At 45.9% G+C, this 24,308-nt stretch overlaps 1 protein-coding gene across 7 annotated transcripts in view; it reads left to right on the plus strand.

The window, feature by feature from the left end:
• Hel89B (histone acetyltransferase 1) overlaps positions 1-24,308 on the plus strand; it is a 506,945-nt gene that overhangs the window by 118,155 nt on the left and 364,482 nt on the right. For 6 of the 7 annotated variants that reach the window (XM_070523038.1, XM_070523033.1, XM_070523036.1 and 3 more), the window contains 3 exons: positions 2,331-2,451; positions 4,277-4,432; positions 22,367-22,599. In XM_070523038.1, the coding sequence (XP_070379139.1) occupies positions 2,331-2,451; positions 4,277-4,432; positions 22,367-22,599 (510 nt within the window). The remainder of the gene's footprint in view (positions 1-2,330; positions 2,452-4,276; positions 4,433-22,366; positions 22,600-24,308) is intronic. The other variant, XM_070523034.1, reaches the window with a different exon arrangement.

Consider the following 24,308-nt stretch of genomic DNA (forward strand, 5'->3'; position numbering starts at 1 on the left):
TCCGCCTTTGTAATCCTCGCGATTGGCTTTGAAACTCGCAGAGCACAGCGCGTTACGTAATGCCAGTCTCCGAAAGTTAGCTTCGCCTCAGTGCACTAGTGTTAGGCGGTGAAGCATAACAAGCGTGGGAAGGGGGGAATTGTCACGGGACATAGTATGTATTCCTTAATTACACATGCGTGCACCCCGTCTCCTGTCACAGTACAAGCCCTGATATGCCTAATAAGCGTACTGGCAGGCCTTCAGAGCTTTTTCAGACGTGCCTGTGGTAATTTTAGCCCTCAAAGGCAGTTAAAGACATGCATTAATTTTTTTCAGACTGCCCGTTTTTTTTAAAATTTTTTTTGCGGCCCCTCGGAAGTCCAAAAAATCAAATGTTGACTGTACAACTGACCAAGAGGATGCTTCAGATGACCCATGTGGTGAAAGCGTGGTAGAAGGAGGATGAGAACAGAAAGGACCGACGCACTGAGGAATTAACGGGAAAGGAATTGCCGGCGCCTTTTTGAAGGAGCTTGAGCTAAAAAAACTAAGTGTTGGCTGACGCTGAGACACAAGTGTCCCTCATTCAAACCAAAATAAATTGTTTAAGCAGTGAAACCCAACACTGAGATGTTGTGTACGGGCTGAGAGTATGTCAGGACAGTTGAGATTGACTTCCCAGCTGCTGAGAGAGAACCTTAGTTGTGACAAAGTTCAGGACCTCATACAGATGAGCTTGCTATCAGTTGATGGAAATAGCTGATATTAAAAAAATATTTACTTATGTATGCATCTCCTTTTCATTCGTATTTGAAAATGTTCGACTCAATTTGGAATGGGCTTTACCATTTCTTTCCCTGTGCATTTTACTCACACCTTCCTTCTGTTTTCTTTTTAAATAAAATAGATATTACTCCTTACTATTCAAACTGGATTAAGTCTTTTTTTTCAGCATGCTTACTAGAGAGTAACAGCATCGGGCAACGTGGTGTCAGCCTGTCTTGACATAAAACAAAGTTCTGGCTCATTCAGGGAATTTCGCAAGGGTGCTCAGGGAAAACCTGGAAAACTCAGGGAATTTGAAAATGTCAACTTGGTAGACACCCTGCCAAGAGTCCCACGTTGGGCAGCCAGATGTGGGGTCTGATATGGGATTCTCCCACCGTACTCTTGGGACAAAGGAACGACAACACAGTAGTGCAAACAATCACAAGGGCATTTATTGCACCTTTCATAGATCAATGCCTGCTAGCCGAGTTGCTATCGCCGATGGGCGCGCGACAAATCTAGAAGTCCGACTCACCGCGTCCTCGCGAGCGAATATGTTCGCCTCATGCTGGATCCCAACGCCTGGTCGTTCGCGTGTATAGTCACGCGAATCGTGGCGCGTTCGAAGGCGGCCACGCGAGGCGGTCTCGCAGAAGCCTGGGTCGCCGCGCGCTCGCGGGAGACGTCCGCCGCCGCGCGCCGACCCGCCGGGAAAGAGGGGCGCTGCACGCGCGGCACGTCCGTGCTGCTCGCGCCGTCTCGAACCCAAGAGAAGCGCGCCTTGTCTCTCCCGCCGAGGGTAACCCCGCAGCAGCGCAACACCAGCGCCACCCCCCGGACCGCGCCCCAACCACATCGGCCGCGCTGACGTCACGCAGGCCACGTGGCGAAGCGGGACCACAGGAGACGCGCTATGCGGGAAAAAACATCAGGGGAGGCGCGGGGGTCGCGCACCCCCACAACTCAGATTACCATTTCAGAAAATAAAAGTTTGGTTCTCTCTCTTATAAATATTACAATGTGCATTTGGCACATGAGTTGAATGGGCAGGGTGGATTGCATGCAAATGACAGAGATTTAAATCAAATGTAAATATTTGTGCTGGAAGGCGAAGGGAAAGAAAAACAGAATCGGAAAGGTGGGGAGGCAAAAATGCTGTGTAGGTATCACTGTCACTACTGTAGAAATTGGTGTCTCTGCATAGTTTTAGGAGACAGTACAATCAGAAAACAAACATTTCCTCTTGTACTGTTTCTTAAAACTATCCTGTGCTTCTTCACACCAGCGCTATTCCATTAGCCCCAACACATACTACGGTTGGAAGCAGGTTGTAACAGTAGGGTCATGTATGGGCCAAGGCTCTTACACACGCCGGCCTACTGAAAGTAGTACAATTATTTTTCTTATGCTCGTTATTGCATTATGTTTTTGTTCTGTGCATCTGGACATGCGTGCTCCAAGAGCCTGTAGCATTAGGGTTGTGTCGTTTCGGTCCATCTTTGTGTTTATGCACTGTAATCCTGTGTGTATGTCATACCAACAAGTCCTGACCTCCATCTCCCTGTGATGTCCTGATGCAGGTCCGCAAGTACCTGCACAGTTCATCATGGGACACGCGCATAGCAGCGAGCCAAGCTGTGGAGGCCATCATATCCCATGTGCCTCAGTGGGACCCACCGGGATCGGCCAAGGAGGAGCAAGGTGGGCTTCATTTTGCCCCCATTTCATTGTCTGTCTGCAGATGATTAGAGACACTGATCTGGCATCAGAAATGTGCAAGCATATGGGCAGCTTGACTGACTTCTTGTGACTTCTTTTGTGTTTCAACAGCATTTTAGGTTATAAATGTAGAAAACGTCGCACTAGGAACTTTTACACCCTAAGCTCATTTCTGGTAGTGTCATATTGGAAGTGAACCTTGGCGTTCTTACTTTATTGCACGGCTGATGCACCGTCCAATCTATGCAGCGTTGCAAGCGGGTAGTCATATAGGTTCTTTTCCTATTTGCTGGGCTTTCCTTACCGCATGGAAAAGGTTAGTGTAATAGGTAGGTAGTTGCTGAATTGGACCACTCCTAGAATGCTCTGCAACGTTGTCACTGGAAGTTTTTCACTACATTGAATGTTTTCAGAAGTGATTACTTAGTTTTGTGTAATTATGGATTTAGACATACATAAGACAAAAATAGTGTGAATTGCTTGATAGTGGCCTACAGCCTGCTGTTTTAGTTCAGCCCTACTGTAGTGCACTGACAGTTCTTAAACCTAGGCTCCATTGGCTGCGACATCCTGTGTACATGCCAATACATGCCACATTTTTGCGTATGCGTGCAGTGTGACACGGTCGAGGGACAAGGAATGAACAACGTGAGCACTTGTGTCGTCTATTCCTTGTCCCTCGACCTTGTCGTGCTGTGTGTATGTGTAAAAATGTTAACCTACCAACTTGCCCAACTTGCTGTGTTGATTCAATACATGCTACGTATAGTAATTCCATGTGTATCTTTCGACAACATGCATGTGTGTGTGTGTTTAAATACCAGAAAATAAGTGGCCGTGCTAACACAGTTATCTTCTTATACTATTGTGATGTACTTCTATTAAATATTATGACCTTGTGGAAGCTAGCGACATTACGCAATTTCAAGAGAGGTTAAGATCCACGTTTGTGGCAGTGTGCAGGCAAGCCTCTGTGTGAAAAGTGTATTGTGAGGTACAGAATGCGTCGCATTAAAAGACAACTGTGTTTACACTTCGTCTGTTTTGTTGTTGTGAAAGGAAATGGAATATTGGAGTGCCACATGACAATGTGCATATGGAATTGAAAGGGAATTGGAACTGAGTGTGCGCTGATACTTTCGTGTGACATGGGCGGGTGAGCACTGCTCTTGATCATGTGTGCTTCTTGCATTTTCTTTTTTGTATTGGATCTAGCCACCAGAAAATGTACCATATTATTAAATATTGGTGATGTACTGAATGTTGGTGCCAAAAGATTGTGCTTTCGAACTGAGTGCGTGTTGACGTTTTTGCATGACGCTGGCAGTTGAGTTCCGCAGGGAAGCGACTGTGGCTGGAGTTCTTGATGGCATGCACCTCGTGTCTTGTTTACATGGGATCTAGTGACCAGAAAAGGTATCGTATGAATGCAGTTTAGTGATTTACTGAGCGTTGTGCCGAAAGATCCTGTTTCCCGGGAATGTATCGACTGGTAAAAAAGAAGCATAACCGCATTGGGTTATTTTCTGTGTTCTCGATCATGAGCGTTGACACAGGGAAATTGTAATTAAAGGGTTCATATCAATGAGGTTCTACTATATGTTACCAACCCACCCCATAATGGGCACTTCTGTTAACATGCAAGGGTGAGCAGTTGTGGCTTGTGCTTAATCGAGCCTGTGCCCTCATATGCTTCCAGTAAACAGGGGGTAAGTCTTGGAGTGTAGTCACATAGCATTTTTGAGAGCCATTTCGTGGCCCACTTTCAGAGTGCTTTATTTATTTGTCCTGCTTGTTGTGCATGCAGCAGACGGCGAGTCTGCAAAGCCTGGAGCAGCTAATGCGAAGTCTCCATCACACTGGATGCGCTTTGAGAACTTTGACCTCCACCAAGTTCTAAAGCATGGCGGTGACCTCCTCGCATCCGAAGGTTCAGAGTTTGACCTCGATGACGACCTTCTCGGTGAGTGCACCTTAATGGCTGAGCTTTGCTGCATGGGCCTTTCCTCTTTGAAGAGTGTAAGCATAACATAACCGGCACCAAACATAGGTGGGACATGGGAAGAAGTGTGCTGGACAAATGTTGGTGGTCCACAGAGAAAAAGGGCATTATGTGCCCAAGCAGAAGTGTTTTACTGTTTGTTTGGTGGTCTTTACAGGGGGAAACAAGCTTTACAGGGGGGGTATTCTGTAAGAGTCCACCTGTTGCACTGTCCATTTCAGCCACTGCTGATTAGCTAGGGCTGCTCGTCTCCTCCTCGCTTGTACAGCTGCCTCCAATCAGCAGCGGGTGAAATGGACAGTCCTGTAGGTGGACTCTTGCAGCATAACCCCCCTCCCCCCCCTCCCCCCCCCCAGGAATGCAGTGGATGGTTAATAATGCAGTGCAGAAACATCAAAGTATTGTTCATCGTCTGCTGCTTTTCTTTTCTTGCACTTTTACACAGCATTTCACACAGAATATAAAACCTGAAAATGAAGGGCCCTACATAAGAAGCACAGTAATGTAAACTAATGATAATAAGCTACTACTTGTGTGCAAATATTTAAATTTAAATATAGTATTGACTTGCTTTTATATATCGTATTTAATTGCATAATGATCGTACTTGCATAATCATCGCACCCCTGAATTTTGTCGTCAAATTAAGTTTTTTCTTCTTTCCCGCATAATGATCGCACCCCGAACTTGCTGAAGCGATTTGTCAAGTGCCAACTCTAGCTAATAATGATCATGCTTACCATCTGTCGAATGCTACACGAGCGACTTTTCAAGACATACCAAGCCGGCTGCACGCACCAAACAGATTCTTAAAGGGACACTAAAGGGAAACAATAAATCAGTTTAGACTAATAAAGCATTGTTTGAGAAACCTGCAGGCAGTTATTTCAAGAAAATAGTTTGAATATTAGATGAGAAAATGAAGGTCCAAGTATCAGTATTTGAATTTCGCGCCGAAACGCCAGCGCCGGTACGTCAGCGTGACGCCAGGGATTCCAAAGTTTGTTTTCGTATTTGGGCCGCGTTGGCTGAATAAAGGTTCCCGAAACTTGGCATGTTTAATATTTGGTTCCTTTTGAACACTATGCAGTCAATCTGTACCGCCATATATAATTAGTAGGCCCTAGAAGATGCCATCAAAATCCAAGACGTCACAGCCCCCAGGTGCGGGAACTCAAGTAGGCGTCGCCACCCGCATTTCGTTCTTGCGCTTTTTCTGGCTTACCAAACGTGTTATCGTTGTAAGAGTGGTGTTTTTGGTGTTGTAGAACGGTGATTTACTGATGCAGAAGAAATCACTTTTCCCTTTAGTGTCCCTTTAAGCAGGTGCCCCATTTCATTCCTTTCTTCACTTTCCGCACTCCACGAAAAAAAAGCTAGAACCCAGCTTGCCTTGGCTGTATTATTTGTAGGCTGGTTGTGGTCAACAACAACAAAAAAGGCGCCTTTCGATTCCTCTTGTCTGCACTCGTGGGCACGCGAGTGCAGACACGCGAGTGGGCACGCGAGTGCATTCCCCCACCCTTAGCAGAAACGTTTCGTATTAGGATAGCAGTGAAGACAAATACCGCAGTTTCTGCAGCATGCCTGCCATGTGTTTCTATGTCACTGGCAGCTAAGCGCGCCCATCTTCGTTTTTGTCTCCTTCAAAGTGGACATGGCTATGTTATTGCCGCAAACTTGTTGGTATTAACGATATTATTCATTACTGATACAGAAGAAACTGTTGCAGTGCACGTAATGTACTCGCGAGAATAAAAAAATCGCATTCGGTACGTTTGGCTTGCTCTGTTGGCCGCCGTTTTCATTTTGGTGTCCCGAACTGTTAAGGCGGCAGCCAACATTTGTAGACGTACTTCAATTTCTCAGCTCCACTCTGGAGGGGGCGCTATTGGTCACGCGAACTAGTGCCGTTCTGATCACTTCTTTTGTCACTTCTAACACTTCTGGTTTCGCTTCTGCTTTTATTTTTGCTTTCATTTTGGTGGTGCTGCTTTGTCTGTCGCTACTATGATCCTGTTGGTGGCGTCGCGGGATGTGCGGTGGTTTCTCCCGATGAAAAGTTTTGTGCAGAAGTGTTTCGGCGTCTCGTAATAGGAAGAAGTTTCCTGTGCAGTTCTGCTTTGCCCACAGCTGCTCCAGCAGGGAGATGCAACGTGATGCTGGTGGTCACTATTTTTTCTGCACCGCGACAACGGCAGAGTTTTATATATGGAAACACATGTTGCACTGAAAAGAAGAATGCCCCACAGATAAGTACAACATATGTGATCATCATGTTGAGGGCGATGAGCTATAGTTTAATTCTTGAGAACAAATACAGTCGCCGACTGATTTTTCGGACTCCAAAAATTCGTACATGCTCGATTATTTGGTCTGCGTCGCGGCACTGCCATTCTCCCCATAGACCATAATGTATAACAACTGCCAGAAGTTCGGACACCTTGCAACCTCTCGTCTGATTATTTGGACACTCCTTGAGCCAACTCGATCGATAGCACCATTTCACTTCACTTCACTTTTATTTCCTTAAAGACCCCTCAATGGGGGTATTACATAAGGGGTGGGGTTTACAAATGTTCATTTTAATTACTGGCCACATGAGTTAAATGAAGAATATTAGTATTAAGCTTATCAGCAAACGTCGTTGAACAGGTGATTTCGGTTATGTGACGGGGCAGGCCGTTCCAGTCGGTTGATGATCGGCAAAAGAAGGATGCAGAGAAGGTTGTAGTTTGGCTGCATAGACGGGTTACTTGCAAGGAATGCCCTGTACGCAGGGAATGGCGAGGGGGTGGGGCCAACACACATGGTGCATGATGGAGCAAACTGTAATAAAAAACTTGTGAAAGAGGATTAACGAATCAATGTGACGCCGGGATGATAGCGTGTTTAAGGCGGACTGTGCTTTTAGTAGTGATATGCTAGTGTTTTAAGAATACGAAGAATGATGAATCTTGCCGCACGATTCTGAATTCTTTCATGAGGTCATGTTTAATTGGTCTGCGCAAAGCCGAATGATTTTTTCCTCTGCCTGAGCGGCGGATTCAGATGCCCTTGGGTCGGGGATACTGAAGAAGACAAGGTTGTTGCAGCGGGCTCGGTTTTCTGCGTCATCGATGCGCGCTTCTATATCGGAGATTGCCCGTGTCGTCACGGCCGCAGAAGTCTTAAATGTTTCAACCTGCCACTGCAGGTCCTCGATGTGTTGACAGTGGCGCTCGACGGCATGCATTCTTCTGTTTAGTTCGGAAATCGAATTGTTAGTCTCGACTAGTTCGCTTTTTAAACCTTTAATCTCGTTAATCAACTGCGGACAGCTTCTTTAGTTCAGTTAGTATAGCGTTAGAATCAGGACTGGGGTTAGTTTCTATGTCGCCCGACAGTAGCAGCAAAGGGGGCGAGACATGAATACAATTCATTGCGATGGCAAACAGACACTGGGGGCTTGGCAGCAGTACCAAAACATAGTCGCTTGATTTCTTAGCGGAAAGACTATAACACTGACTAACCTGCATATTAAACAGCAGCAGTTTAGTGGACTGTATCGTGGCACCGCCACCGAGCCCACAGGTTGGCGCGTGAAGGCGTTGGTCTTTTATAGGCGATCTGCCAGATGTAGCTGACGCAGGCAGCTCCCTGGTGGTAGGGCTGATCACGCTCGTCACAGGCGGCGCTAATAGAAGCATAGGGGGGCTAGCATGACTTGGCGATAGACAGCAGGGGCACGGCCAAGGCATGGTTCCAGGCAGTTTGAAGTTGTGTGTGGGACAGCCGAGATTGTAGCGGGCAGAGCTGCGCCGATCAGTGCGATGATGAGCACCTGCATACTAAACAGCAGCAGTTTAGTGGACTGTATCGTGGCACAGCCACCGAGCCCACCGTGCACTGACTCTGATCAGGGCATGGTTCGACTTGGTATAGTTATAGAAAGCGTTGTCTGTTTAGAGTATCGCACCTAATTTGCTGCATGAAAAGTGACAACAAAATCCAGAAAATGCTATTTCAAGCAGCTATACAGTCCACGACCGATTTTTCGGACCCTCTAGGGACCATAAAAACATTTGAAAATACAGGCAGTCCGAAAAAATGAATGCATGCAAAAAACCGCACCTTTCTTCTTTTTTTCTCGGATCTAGAGGTAAAGAACGAAGTACCAATTTTCCGAAACCCTGCCAAAGTATCAGTGAAGGTGCTATAAAAAGAGGCGTTCAAAAACTCTGTATGCAGCCGACTGCCGGTTTATTATGTACACGTGCATCGTCGGGCAGCCAGTGTTATTTCTGCGGTGGCTTGAAGAACTTGTTGATTGTTGTTTGGACGGGGTTCCAGTTGCATGCGATCAAATTCGCCTCGATCTGAGCAAGAGTCATGTCAGCACTGTACACCGATGAAAAAGTAAACAGTACTCGTGTCAACTCGGCGCTTGTAGGTGGCGCAAGGCATTGGCTCATTTTCAACATCGGAGTCTTCTGAATCCCTCGTCAGTCAGTTCTGCGCAGAAGTTGAGCTCGTTGTCAGCGTCAACAAACTGTTCAAAAGTTATTTCCGTGGGTACGGTACTGCTTTTTGCGCTTCAATGCCATTGGCGAGGACGACGAAAACGGAGTGGGGGCCATCGAAGGCAAGTGAAATCCTCAAGTTGTGAACAGTGGAGTTCCCTGACGAGCGTCGAAGCACCTAGGCCTAGTGTCGCAGAGCACACTTGACACGACAGCACAACCACACACCACGCTAGCCAAAACGTGGCCTGCGCAAACAAACGAAATAGCACCGCTCAGGAAACTCCACCGGAAGCGGAAGTGCGGCCATTTGCGGCGATGAACATAGCCAGCGTGGCCAGACCAAATCGGTGTGCGACGGCTAGATTCGGCTAGTGGTGGTTCAAAGTGGTGATATGCTTCTGCTGCAGGTCGATTTCCTTCGCAAGGGCGCTGCGCGAGGAGCCAGAGGACCTTCCGTCGCGTCAAAAAGTCCGGAAAATTGGACAGCGGGGGGTTCGAGCGTCCGAAATTTCAGATGTCCTTATACATTGATTCTATGGGGCTCGTGGCGGTGCCGCGAAGACGTCCGAAATATCAGGCATGTCCGAAAATTTGGGCGTCCGAAAATTCAGTCGTTGTCTGTACTACCCTCAAAAGCTTAATTGAAATCGCCCTCAGAGAAGCAGACGGCTTGACAATTAAGCATGGCCAAGTGTGCATAACATCAAGCTAAAGTAAAACAGCGACGTACAAGATCATATGTGCACCACAAACAGTGTAGTGCAGTATTTGCAAAACCTTGTGAATGTTATCTCTTGCTGTAGTGGCAACTTTGTTCGAGAAAGCCTCCGAACACGACCATCAAGTGACTACAGAAAGATAAATATAGGCTATACGATCAAGAAAAATGCCCGTAGCTTCAAATGTACTATGCGATTTTGTACCGCCAGGAGTCTCTTTATTTGCAGAGATGTGAGGTCGTTCAAAATTCCTGGTTTATTCACCATTATTGAAAGCGTACAGAATTAAGCAATAATTCATCCCACTTTAGTCAATCCTGTTTCTGGCAATTTATTCTGGAACACCCCAGCCAGGCTGGAGATACCATCTGTGCCTGCATTTGGATCTGAAGATTGGTAATCGTGGACATGTCTTATCAAGTTTTATGTGATCATGTGCATTCACTTGACAAAAAAGAAAAGAAAAAGGACGATATAAAACGGCCGCTTACAGAGCACGTGCACGTGACCCACCAGTAAAAAATGCAAGAAGACTGAAAAAAGGTTGCTCAACCAAATAAGAGACTTCACATTGTTCATTGCCGATTTTGTTCATAGAAAATAAAATAATCCCTTGACCTACGAATGTTCAGTTGTAGAATCGGTTCTTGCCACTTCCTGCCGATCACGTTGAACGTACATATTTTTATATGCGTGAGTCACATGTAAAAGGCAATTGTAAATTAGGATTATTAGACACGGAACAGATGGCGGGCGGGGAAATTCACCGAGCAAGGAATTCCATTTTTTTATTGTTTATAGCTTATACAGATACCGATCATCTATATTTACACTACTTTAACGATTAAATGTCATCATCATCATCAGCCTGGTTACGCCCACTGCAGGGCAAAGGCCTCTCCCATATTTCTCCAACAACCCCGGTCATGTACTAATTGTGGCCATGCCGTCCCTGCAAATTTCTTAATCTCATCCGCCCACCTAACTTTCTGCCGTCCCCTGCTACGCTTCCCTTCCCTTGGAATCCAGTCCGTAACCCTTAATGACCATCGGTTATCTTCCCTCCTCATTACATGTCCTGCCCATGCCCATTTCTTTTTCTTGATTTCAACTAAGATGTCATTTACTCGCGTTTGTTCCCTCACCCAATCTGCTCTTTTCTTATCCCTTAACGTTGCACCTATCATTCTTCTTTCCATAGCTTGTTGTGTCGTCCTCAATTTGAGTAGAACCCTTTTATTTTATTTTATTTATTTATTTATTTTAGGATTAAATGTACGTCGTCACAAATTACGCATTTTTGTGCTGATAAGGCACTTTTAGCATGACAGACAGGTTTTTCTTGGGCACTTGCCAAAGAATGCTTACACATTAAAATGAGAGTAGGTTAGCTTGCAGGGGAGTAACATTTGGTGTACATTACAATCTCCAGCTGGGCGCAATACGTTCTTAATACTGCTGCAGATTATATACAGGCGCTCGTCTTTATTGCACATGGTATGAATACGGTGCGAGAAAAAAAGCACTGAGCAGACCGATGTGGCGCTTCTGACTAGGAATAGTTGGTTGGAAAACCGAATCGTCGCTCCTGGCAGCTTATTTGCCCTGTCCAGCTACAGCTACAGCCTCGATGCGCCAGCCGCACTTGCATTTCGGGGTCGGCGCAGGGAAATATTGTTTTTCGAATTTGCCTTGGCATAAAAACTTGAGCAGGCAGCTAAACCACATTCACTAACGAACAAGCGTTACAGGTTAAGGGGGGTAAACGACACATTGCAGCAATCGTAGTAGGCGAAGCACTATGCGTGAAAAAAGACGCGACTGCAAGACACATTGACACAGGTACACCGACACAGTAAAGTCGCCATTACTTAAGCGTCACAGGTTTGTCACAAAACTCGGGGTGTATCTAAATTACATTTACTGACGGATAAGCGGTACAGGCCAGTTGCTGCGAACTATTCATTGCAGCAGTAGCCGAGACGCGCGGTGCGTGAAGAAACATGCGACTGCAGCGCCAGTAGTTCCAGTCACAGCCGCAGCGGCCACGTCGGCCAGTGGGCTCGCATAGGGAGCTGCGAGACTGAAGTATGCTGTAAAACGTTGGCAGCAGCCGCCTGTTTGTTGACCTGTTGTCATCCTGCAGCAAATGCGTGGTAAAAAAAATATTTTTCTTTTCGTGGAAAATTAAACCTGCGTAACGATCGCACCCCTAAATTTGCGTCAATTTTTTTACCAAGGAAGTGGGATCATTATGTGAGTAAATACCGTGCGTAAAGTACGAAGTATTGTTTGCATTTTACGTACTATTAGATTGGTTATTTTGCATTTAGACATGCAAACATAGGGTGAAAATCCAGTGCTTTTCACTGTTACTTGTATATTCTTTTTTAATGTGGCATGTCAACCTACAAAATGCACTGATATCAGTGGGGTAACTCTGCCATGCACAAAGGCTGAAAAAAGAAAATACATTCAAAATCACTAACCAAGAACTACTGGATAATATGTGGCTTTGTCAGGAGGCATTCTCTCATGTGACCTACTAAGATCACATTGACTACAAGTGCTTCAAAGCCGCATGCACATTAGCATCGTGTGCGAGTAGCCACACACAACTACAAAAAAAAAAAAGCTAATGTCATATAATGCTTTCTGCATGCAGTTGCAATGTTGCACCACATGTTCTTGTATCACATATAGGTCACTGAAATGACAGGGTGTCTACCACCCGAGAAAACCGGGAATAATCAGGGATTTTGATTATTCTGGAAAAACTCCAGGAAAGCTAGGAGAATTTGTCCTTCTATGAGGGAACATTAGCTGTAATCTTATTGAAAGGGTCAATAGTTGCAGTAATGCTGGCTCGAGTAACAGACAGGAATCTTAATGAATCTTCTTTGATGCCCTGTTGTCAGCTGGAGGAGTTGCCAGTGTATAGTCACCAACCAACACTCCGGATGCCCGATAATTTGGATGGCTTCGCGACACCACCATGTACACTAGAGTCAATGTATCAGAACGTCTGAAATTTCGGCGCAAGAACCCTTCGCAGTCCGATTTTCTGGAATTTTTGCCGTGACCGCAGGTCTGAAACGGCATTAATCAAAGCCACCACTGCTGCCATTTTGATTACCTCGTCCCCTCAAACCGGCGCTGTCGCACGCAGTTTCGCTGGCAGCCACCACTGCGGCAACGCTAGACGTAGCTGCTTCGACGTTCGCTATCAAGCTTCTTGTCATTGGGTGCCGTGTCTTTCTTTGAAAGAATTCTCTGGTGTCAGCAATGGCACCGACTCCGCCCTTGTGGACCTTGCGATTGGCTTAGAAGCTTGAAAAGCACGGTGCGTTGCATAATGCCTGTTCCCAAAAGTCAGCTTCGCCTCTGTACAGAAATGTTACTTGGTGAAGCATACGCAAAGGTATTGCAGTGAATCAGGACAGCATTCATTTGGGCTAGATGGTGCATGCTTGAATTAGGAAGGAACAGCGCCAACTAAGACGATCATGAGAGGGAGAACGGCACAGGACAAGCACTTGTCCTGTGTCGTTCTCCCTCTCATGATTGTCTTAGTTGGCGCTGTTTCTTCCTAATACACTTTGCAGTGAAGCATAACAAGCATGGGAAGGGGCTATTGCCACGGGACACAGTATGTATTCCTTAATTACACACGCGTGCACCCGGTACCTCTTGTGACAGTGTGAGCACCGATATGCCTAATACGTGTACCGACAGGCCTTCAGAGCGTTTTCAAATGTGCCTGTAGTGTTTTGAGCCCTTAAGGGCAGTAAATGACGTGCATTTATTTTTTCCAACTGGCAGCTTTTTGGACAGTTTCGCGACCCCTAGGGAGCTCGAAAAATTGGATGTGGTGTGTGCAACTGACCAAGAAGATGCTTCAAATGGTCAGTGGGGCGAACAAGGGGCGGAAGGAGGACAAGAACAGAAAGGACCTACGCATTTGGGAATGAACGGGAAAGGAAGCATGCTGCCGCTGTTTTGAAGGAGCTTGAGCTCAAAAAGTGACATGTTGGCTTAAGCCAAGATGCAGGTGTTCCCCCTCATCCAAACCAAGAGAAACTCTTTAAAGCAGTGAAACACAACACTGAGGCGTCGTGCGCGGACTGAGAGTATGTCAGGACAGTTGAGGTTGACTTATGAGCTGTTGGGAGAGAATCTCAATTATGACATAGTTCGGGCCTTATACCACTGAGCTTGCTATCAGTTGATAGAAATAACTTGTATTCGAAAATATTTGCTTCTCTATGCTTCACCTTTTCATTTGTATTTGGGAATGTTCGACTGGATTTGCGATTTGTTTCGAATGCATTTTATTTGCTGTACATTTTACTAACCCCTCCGTTCTATTCTTATTTTGAATAACATAAACACCACTCCTTAGTATTCAAATTTGAATAAATAGTTTATTTTTAAATTTTTTTCGTATGCTTACTACAGAGTGACAGCATCGGGCGATATGGTTTCAGCCGTCTTGAAATAAAACATAGTTCTGCATCACTCGGGGAATTTTGCAAAGGCACTTGGGGAAAACCTGGAAAACACAGGGAATTTGGAAATGTCAACTTGGCAGACACCATGAATGAACGGTACTCAGCCAGACTCACTCTCAATATAGTCGAACCCACTTACAACTGTCACGATCCGCCCGGTTTCGTGAACGAGGGAGGGCTCGAGGCACCCTCCATTAGACAGATGCTGCGCAGCGTGGTGGTGATGAATGATGACTGTCCGTCAAGCAGCTGTGCTCACCGGTGTTTATTGGTGCGGTGACCAATGAGCCTAACAGACCACCAAGCCTGGCGGGCCAATGAAGGTTATGCCCGAGGGGGTGTCACATGCTTGTTACAACAACGATACCGGTTTTAACAATATATCGGTTATAACAGTGAAAAGTTGCTGCACCGTCAACTTCTGTTTTCTCTGGGGAAATAACCCTCTAACTACAATGTTTCCATGCTGTATTATTGGTTGTAAAGATGAAGTCTGATTGCTGGGTGTCCATTCCGAAAGGTAGTAGAATGCGAAATTCCTGAAAAGAAAAAAGAAAAAGTCAAGTGCGAGCCGCTACATGATTGCCTGCCACCCCAACTGCTGCCACACGCTTCTCTCCGTGAGCCTTTTGCGCATGTCTCCCGTTGCCGTTCCACCCTTCTGAACACGAATGGGCTGCACCTATGGCTCTGTGCTGCGCCGCCCTCCGAAACACGAATGGACCACGCCAACTGCTCTGCTAGCGCTGCCTGATTGCTTACTGGGCCTTCACAGTTGGTTCTTTATTTTATGGCCCCCATTCTGTGCAATTCTCCTTATGGGTTAAGTTGCTCGTGCTTGTCTTTGTTAGTTGTGTTGAAGTTGTTCCTGGCCAGGTTGTTTCTCAGCCTCGTTTGACTCTTCACCGAAACGGAACATGGCTGATCCGCCTGCTGATCATCAGCAATGCATGACGTCGCTAGTGAAAAGGAACTGCCCTGCTATAGATTTGGAAATGAAGTGCTTCTAACCGATGAGGCGATCGTGACGAAAGTGCTTGCATTGGATAGTGACAGTGACGACCACGACGGCAGCACTGACACCGTAGGGCAGGCTGCCTCAACATTGTCTCTGTGAGAGGTCCTGTAGATGATCGAGTGCCTCGTGGGCCTGTTTTCGCGAGCGACCTTCCACCTCACTACGAGGAGCACCTGGATGCCTTGGAGAGGAATACTGCCGGCTAGCTTCACGTAAAGCAAGCAAGGCTGACGGGCATGCAGTTTTCTCGTGCAAGCCAGTGAGAAGTACGTGGCAAGATGCTTGTGGCGATCACGTCCCAATGTTTCTTCTGGATTTCTCAAGCTGAGATGCTGCTGTGGCAACCTTCCCGCATTCTTTAAAGGGGCCTTCTGGGGCCACCAAAACGATGCCTTGGCAGAGCTCATATGTAACTTGCCGCCCGTGACCCCTCCTTGCAGTTGTTATAGCAGTGCCATTCTTGAATGCTGACAGCCACGGCTTGTTAACAACACGTGATCAGAGCGCGAAGGAAGTAGAGTGAAACAGTTAAATGAGTCAACAAAATCAGAAGTTGGATGGAAGAAGGTGGTGGGGAGAACTGGTCTCCCCGCCATTACAGTTTTCTCGAAACAGCTACGCCATCCGCCATTTTGATTTTTTTTTAATGCAACCTGGTTATAAAAATTATTGGTTATAACAGTGGAATTTTCATGGCACTTGAATGTTGTTATAAGTGGGTTCGACTGTATATATTTTTGCCTAGGGCTCACTCAGGCTCCCTAAAATTATACTCAGCGAGGCTCACTCCCTCCGAGACTCTCGGGTCATCCAAGTCTGCGCGACTTCACTCGTGTGTTTGTCGACATGTGATCGCCTGTTACCGTGAACTAACATTTGCTCAGCATGGGAAGGAGAGTGAGCACAGATGCACTAGTGATTATTTATAGGTGCATTGTTTGTGAACAGCAAAATAATTATAACCCCTTACACGGCCCGTCACCATGCCACATAGAAAATTTCAGTTATACACTTGAAGTTTTTATGTGTCCTCTTGGGAGTGTTCTATTGCAAGAATTTTTCAAGTTGGTTCATTAAAAGCCAAGATAGAAATGTTTCAGTGCTGCGAATGCATTATTCCAGGAGGCGAGTGTCATTGCCAACATGGAGGCTATCTCCACTTGCCCCGTCTAGCCTCCACAAGCAAAATTCCTTCCCTAGGCCCCGCCTTCTTTTATTTTTCTCACTTTTTTTTGCTGCGTGGTGCATTTTTGCTTTTGGACTCTCTCTCTCTTTCTCTCTCACACACACACGTGCATGTTCACACACACACAGCGGGAATTCTCAGGGGTATTGAATAGTTTCGAAATACTAGGGGATAACTTGGAGAATTTATGCATCTATCAGAGGAAATTTTACTGTAATTTTACTAAAAGGGAATGGAAATCATGGTAATGCTGGCTCGAGTAACTAAGAGGAATCGATTCGTCTTAGACGCCGTGTGGTCGGCTGGGGGAGTTGCTAGTGTACAATCACTGACCAATTTCCCGGGCGCCCGATTTTTGGGACATGCCCGATAACTCGGATGGCTTTGCAGCACCACCACATACCCCATAGAGTTGATGTATAAGAACGTCTGAAATGTTGGACTCAAGAACCCTTCGCCGTCTGATTTCCCAGACTTTTTGCCGTGAATGCAGGTCCCAAACAGCATTAATCAAAGCCATCACTGCTGCAATTTTGATTATCTCGCTGCCTCGAACCGGCACTCTCGCACGCAGACATGCTGGCAGCCGTACCCACCACTGTGGCAACGCTAGGCCTAGCTGCTTCGATGTTCGCTAATAAGCTTCTTGCTATTTGGTGCCATGTTTTTTCATTGGAAGAACTTGCTGCTGTCAGCAGTAACACCGACTCCGCCTTTGTAATCCACGCTATTGGCTTCGAAGGTTGCAATGCATGGCGCGCTGCATAATACCAGTTCCCGAAAGGCAGCTTCGCTTCAGCACAGAATTGTTGAGGTGAAGCGTGTACGTGCGGTATTTTGGTGAATCTTAACAAGTATAGGAAGGGGCAATTGCCACAGGACACAGTATGTTTTCCTTAATTAGACACGCATGCGCGCGGCATCTTCTGTCATAGAACGAGCACCGATATGTCTAATAAGTGTATTGGCAGGCCTTCATAGCTTTTTCGGACGTGCCTGTGGTGATTTGAGCCCCTAAAGGGCGCTAAAACACTTGAATTCCCTTTTTCGGTCTGCCCGATCTTTCGGGTGTTTTCGTGGCCCCTAGGGAGTCCGAGAAATCGGCCGTTGACTGCAAAACACACAAAGAGGATGCTTCAAATGGTCCGTGGGGCGAACGCACGGCGGAAAGAGGACGAGAACAGAAAGGACCGACGCATTGAGGAATGAATGGGAGAGGAAGCATGCCACTGCATCTTTCAAGGAACTTGGGCTCACAAGTGTTGGCTGATGCAAAGATGCAGATATCCCTCATCCGAACCAAAGTGAACTCTTCATAGCAGTGAAACGCAACACTGAAGCATTGTGCGAAGTTTGAGAGCATATCAGGGCAGTTGAGCTTGACTTACAAGCTGTTGAGAGAGAATCTCAAGTGTGTCAAAGTTTGGGCCTTGTAACAGTGAGCGTGCTGTCAGTTTGTAAAAATAGCTTCCATTTGAAAATATTTCCTTCTGTATGCATCTCCTTTTCATTCGTATTTGAATGTGTGCGACTCGCTTTGCAATGGTTTACCATTTTTTCGAAGCTCTCTTTTCCTCTCTTCTGTTTTCTTTTTGAATAAAATGGACACTACTCCTTACTACTCAAACTGGATTAGGTCGTGTTTAAAAAAATTTTAACATGCTTACTAGAGAGTGACAGCATCGGGCGACATGGTGTGAGCCCGTCTCGGCATTAAACAAGGTTCTGTCACTCAGGAAATTTTGCTAGGGCACTCGGGGAAAACCTGGAAAGCTTGGGGAATTTAAAAATGTCAACTTGGTAGACACCCTGGAGTGAAAAATTGGCAGTGGGTTTCACCTCCAAGCTGCCTACGGCTCCGTTTGATATTTGTATAGACAGCTCTCATTATACGTAAACCTCTGGTGTACATTTCATTTGCTTGACATGGCATGTGTGTGACACCAATGCAGCCATTAACTTGCATCGGTCAGCCCACTCCGACCGTGCTTCCAGAAGCCATATTCTGTGATAAGCCAGGCACATTGAGTATGTTTCTTCAGCTTCACATAGCTCCAGTGTACTACTCCTTTTAAGCCACACGTGTAATGTTGGATAGACTGTGGCGCACAGCCCCTTGGAAGTGCATCTAGTGGCTTAAAGAATTGAGAAAAAGCTGAACCGGTCAGGGAAATTTCTAAGCAATTTGGAAAATCGGGGACGAGTGTGGGAATGATGTAGGAATTGTTTTTTAGAAGTGATTATTAGTTTTCTCATTCGCTGTGAGCAGAAAGATTATTGAGCATTATATGAATACTGTTAAAATTGCACAATGACTGTAAATAGATTGCCAGTGGGTTGCTATCTCTCTTATACAAGTGTGTGGCATTGTCCGAATCGCATATCATTTTAAATGTTGATGACTTGTCGACTTCTTCTTTGTGATACTCTTGTGACTGATGTCATGACAATTTTGATGATCACGCTTGGCAAGTTTTTTGGATGCTTTGTTTATACCTTTCATCATGGTGCTTGACCAGACAAAAGTTTGTTGAAGCCTACACTAGGTTTTCAAAGGCTTGCAGTAGGTAACTTGCAAAAGTCATGGTAGTTCAGGATGATAAATTCGCTATGCTCTTTGCTTTCTCAAACACACAGGGCCGAGTTTGTATATTTCTGTCATGCACAGTTTCTAACTGCAGTTGACTCCAGATAAAAATGAAAACATAGTATTGGACCTAGGTTTCTTTTAAATACTAATTAGACTTCATTTAATACTTAACATGTGACGCTGCGGAACTGTCTCAAAACGTTGTCATCAGAAATTACTGCTCTTTGAATTTCATGCTCAAGCAGCTTGGGCATCCAACTCTGGATGACTGTGGTACAGTGAAACCTCGTTAAATCGTAGTTGGCCGGAGCTTGGAAAAAATACGTACTAAACGGTAGTACTGTTTAACTGAAATAGCATGAGATCGCCCACTTACCTGTCGAAAATGGAACTCGGAGAGAGTGCCATGAAAGGGGAAGAAACATGCAGTATTTATTCACTTCACGTAACAAAACTGTTATTTTCGTTTGATGCTGTGGCAGCTTAGCACGACGACAGCTGCCTCAAACTTACTGAAGCTGCGTGCCAGCTTTTCAGCGTGCCAGCTTTTCAGCCAGCCCCCTCTTCTCGGCAAAAAAAAAAAAAAAAAAACGAACACTTGCATGGCAGATTCTTCGTTGGCATTATGTATTCTCCGTGCAGTAGTGCTGCAGAAGTCCCGGGGCGCCTTTGTCATTGCCTGGTGCCGGAGTTTGGAATACTTTTCGTATGCAATAGAGTTGCAATCGTTTGCAATCGCGCCCCCGTTCTCGTCGCGACGATTGCATTCATGAGGCTGACGTAACGCGCCGCTTCTGCCACTGTCGGACCTGAATCGCCCGTGCTGTCGCTTTTCGTGTCGTCCTCATCACTGTCGCTAGTTGGCACTTCGGCAACAACAGATGTAACGATGGTGAAAAGTCGAACCTCGTAGCCGACATCTCTTCGTGGTCGCAGCAGCGCCGCCGAGCAACTTCGCATTCCAAATGCCACACACCGTAGTCAACAGCAGATCCCTGTCGCGTGCCCAGTGCCGACTTCTTCGTATCACGTTCGATAGAACGGGCGATGTCTAATTTTTCTTCTACGCTGAGCACCGCCGTCTTTTTTATCCGAGCTTCGGCACGACGCAAGCAACGCGAGTCCTCGCTTGCACGATGCCACAATGTCAAGCCATGCCAAGCTCGTGATATTCCCATTGGGCCAATGGGGCCGATTATCGCAGGTGACGCTAGTGCTGCCTGGATTATAATGGTAGTTGCGCTGATACCAGAAAAATGTTTACTTACTAATAATAGATCATGTTTTGAATATTATTCCCTTAAAATCTAAATTTAAAAATGACAGGCGACATCTGAACAATTTCTAGTTGCTTAGAAAGTTACATGCATATCGAAACCGCAATGATGCTTGTGAGGAATATCGCACAGCAGACGACCGACACCGGCGTCGTCTGTTTCTGCTATTGCTTTTGAGCTGCCCGCTTGCTTTGGCCAGGTATATCCCACTATATATATATTCTTATTTACCTTTAATATATATTCACTTATATATATTCTTATTTACCTTTGGAGGTTGGCACTACTGCATAGGCCGAGAGAAATCACGACGCTAATCACACTAACTTGTTCCCAATAAACAGCTTTATTATAACATCATCTATGTTTACATGAAATAAAAAGCACATGAATAGCGTTTCAAAGTTATACTGGTGCATAACATGCATGATTGTTTATGTGCTAAAATATACTACGTACAGTCTCGCCACACATTTCTGGTGAAACAAGCTACCAGCCGCTGAATGAAGAAACACATCCGACCACATAATGCCGTCGCACGCTGGTATGTTGCTAAAGTTCCTCCACTTTTGTAGCTGAAGATGTCACGTCACTTCGTTTACAATATTCATAAACTGCAACTTGATTTGAGCCAGTGCTTCCTGTTTGAGCAGAAACATGTAGCTTTCAAAAGGGTGAATTCTGTCGCGACTGTCTCTCGCAGTTAACCATTCGAGAAGTCACTTTATAAAAATTTATAGCGTTTAAGATGAATTTGTTTTGAAAAATTTATAATTTCAGATAGAAATATTTTTCTGTACATGCTGGTTTGATACGTTGCAAATAACGTTTACATAATAAAGGCTTAGCTGGCGTTTCGATTACCGCTGCCGGCGGTGCGCTGTCGTCATTTTGATGGTGGCGCCACCCCAAGGCTTGGAAGTGAAACATGGCACCTGCCGCAGGCTTGACAACGCTCTCTGGCACGGTGTCGGAATGATGTTGATGCTGATGTGGCTTCACGCGCAAACGCACAGGGTGCTTGGAGGTCGTTGTACCGATCTCTGAGGCTTGTCGTTCTGCCGGGCTGCCCGACGGAGACGACGCGCCGCGAGGATTTCGCGATGAAAAGTGGAACCGCTACATTTTAGCCGATGCGTGCGCAATAAGCTGGTACGGTTTACGCGGATGCAAGACACATTATGTTCAATGGCTGCTGAGTCGGGGATATAACTTTACTACTTTTAAAATGAAACTACTGTTTAAGCGGGTACGGTTTAACGAGGTTTTACTGTATGATGTCAGTCTGTACAATTTTTTGTGCCTAAGTTATAGGTATGTCATTACTCATCAAGTGTATGTCTCATGAGTGCATCACTCTTCTAATGTATGGCATTAGTGTTGAGCAGTGTAATGATTTAGTAGTATTCTTATGTAATATGTTATGTGCTACCCATGCTCAGTCATGTTGGCAGTGTAAGAAGAAATTCTGGCTCTCTCTGATGGTCTTGGAGACACAGTTAACACAAGCATGACGTCTGGAAACAATGAATTATCAGGATGGAGCCGCGCAGGCTATTCAAATTATCTAGTAGATTTTGCATTGAAAATGACAGGCCTGCTCAAATTCTTCAAAGTAACCAAAATTTAGAATTAACCAAGTTGGAATTATCGAGGCCAAACACTTGTATAAGAGAGATAGCAACTTACTGTCAATCTGTTTACAATCATTGTGCAACCTTAATGGTATTCATATAATGCTCGATAATCTTTCCGCTCACAATGAGTGAGTTCTGGATTTGTTAACTCTATGCTTCAATTTTTTGTTCTACCGTATATTTACTGATTTCAGTTACTTATGTAAAAAATTTGAGTCCTGAAGTGAGAACTCTGGTTTCTACAGTTGACAGAATTTTGTTTTCTCCCTTAAATGCAATAAATGTCTTCAAAGTGGTTGCAGTGGTTAATTGTAATGAAAGCAGCTGTATGTTTCGCACGTATTTGAAGAAGGAAATAGCATTCAGCCCCAGGCTGAAGCTACCTCTAATTCAGAATGCTGCTTGAGCATTGTGTTTGGCCCTGCAACCCTGTTGTGTGTGCCCTTCGACAGGTGGCTCACAGTCCAAGGAGGTGTTGCTGCAGCAGCGGCGGCTGCTCAACCGGCGCTTGGGCCTCGAGATGGCCGAACACATTGGCCTCGACACCTCCGAGCTTTTCTCGGTCGAGGATCTCAGCCTCAACTGCAGCAGCGGAGGAGTGGGGCTGCGGACGGGCACGACGACAACAGGCGGCGCCCTTGCTGCACCCCCGCCATTTGTCCAGCTGGAGTGTAACACCACACCGGTGAGGCCCTCCCTAAGGTTATGTCAGTTTTTAAGGACGAAACTATGCAAACCAAGGAGAACCATCGAAATCGGATTGCGAGAATCCGTATGGTCACATTGCGGAAATGATGAATAATTAAAACACTGCCATAAGTGTTGATTAAGAATGTAACTTGTGGCATCTGATGTGTGCCCTTGGGCCAAAGGAACAACAACACAGTAGTGAAAATAAACACAAGGACATTTAGTGAACTTTTTATAAAATAAGCAAGCTAACCGAATTGCAACAGATGGAAGTATGCCGATGGGCATTGACAAATTGGGAGTGTCCGACTCGCCACCGTGCAAGTATATCAAGCGATTATATTTGCCCCATGTTGGTCATCAACGCCAAAGTCGTTTGCGGGTGAAGTCTCGCAAATGGAGGCACCCGTGAGCAAACGAGAAGGCGTCCACGAAACCATTCCTCGTAGCGCACGTTTGAGCGCATGCCGGGTCCGTTCGTGTGCGCCGAGTTCCCATTGGGGGCGAGCTACACCACTGGAAAAGCTGGCGCCGCCGTCGACGTGACGTGGCATGAGGGATCACATGGACACAGCGGCCGTGTCAGCTGCTTCGGAAGCGCCGAAGTGAGCTGAAAACGGAAGTTTAAAGTACCACCTGCGCCCCGGTTCTGATTAAGTGGTGAGGCTTTACCACCTTGGATGTCTGCTTGACAACATTTGACAGTACTAGAGTAGGTAGTGGCTGCCTTTGGCGGCGTGCAGCATGGTAGGCTACTGCTTGGTGCTGCAGTGCCGGACATACGCAATGAAGCGCGGTGTCAGCCTTATTCACACATAGCCGCAGAGCAAGGAGCTTCATGAAGCTTGGCTGGCGAAACTTAGAACCCGCAGAAAGCCATCGGCTACAACTTGGGTATGCAGCAAGCACACACGCCAGGAAGATTTCTGCTACGGCGTCGGGACTGCGCAATGTTTGGTGAGCAGCAGAAAATGCGCACTAGCTGAGATGCTCGCCCGCACCCACTGCCCGGCTAATGTTGGGACGGTTTGGTCTATGAACTTGTTGATGCTAGATACTGGCAAGTTCACTGGAATGGAAAGAGAGCGGTAAGATGCACATTAAAAAAGGCATGGCATATGGTCACATTCGTGTTATGAAATAATGCACTGGATTACGAAAAAGAAGCAGAGGGAAATCGTACGCTGAGAAGACAGATAAACATACAGTGTGACGTAACTTGAGAAATAATATTGAAATGTTCAAGAATTTAGAAGAGAAAAGAGATTGAATCGTCGTGAAGGCACATCGCAGTCACTGTAGGCATTGAAGTCTCTATAACGAAATCATTTTTGAACAGTTCTGATAGCGTCCACACAACAATGGTTGCTAATGTGCTGTCAAATGCTCATATGCTGCAGCTTGAAGCTCACGGCACGGTGTAAAAACGTGCTCACAGTAAAAGCCAAACATTGTGCGCGGACATGTATGCAGACGTCCAGTCGGTCGCTACGAACCCATGTGATCACTGCATTGAGGCTTCATTCTGTTATGCCCCATTTGGTTATACAGACAGCCCGCTATAAGAACATATTTCACATAGTTAAGTCTCAGTGTTTGCCTACCTTTCACGCAAGAAGCCGATTCGGGAGACCCCATTGCGGCGACCGCGCGCAGGGGCGTTCGCTGTACGTATTTGGTAAAGAGATAGCATCTGTAAACGAT

Source organism: Dermacentor albipictus, chromosome 8, assembly GCF_038994185.2.
Source record: "Dermacentor albipictus isolate Rhodes 1998 colony chromosome 8, USDA_Dalb.pri_finalv2, whole genome shotgun sequence".
Lineage (NCBI taxonomy): Eukaryota > Metazoa > Arthropoda > Arachnida > Ixodida > Ixodidae > Dermacentor > Dermacentor albipictus.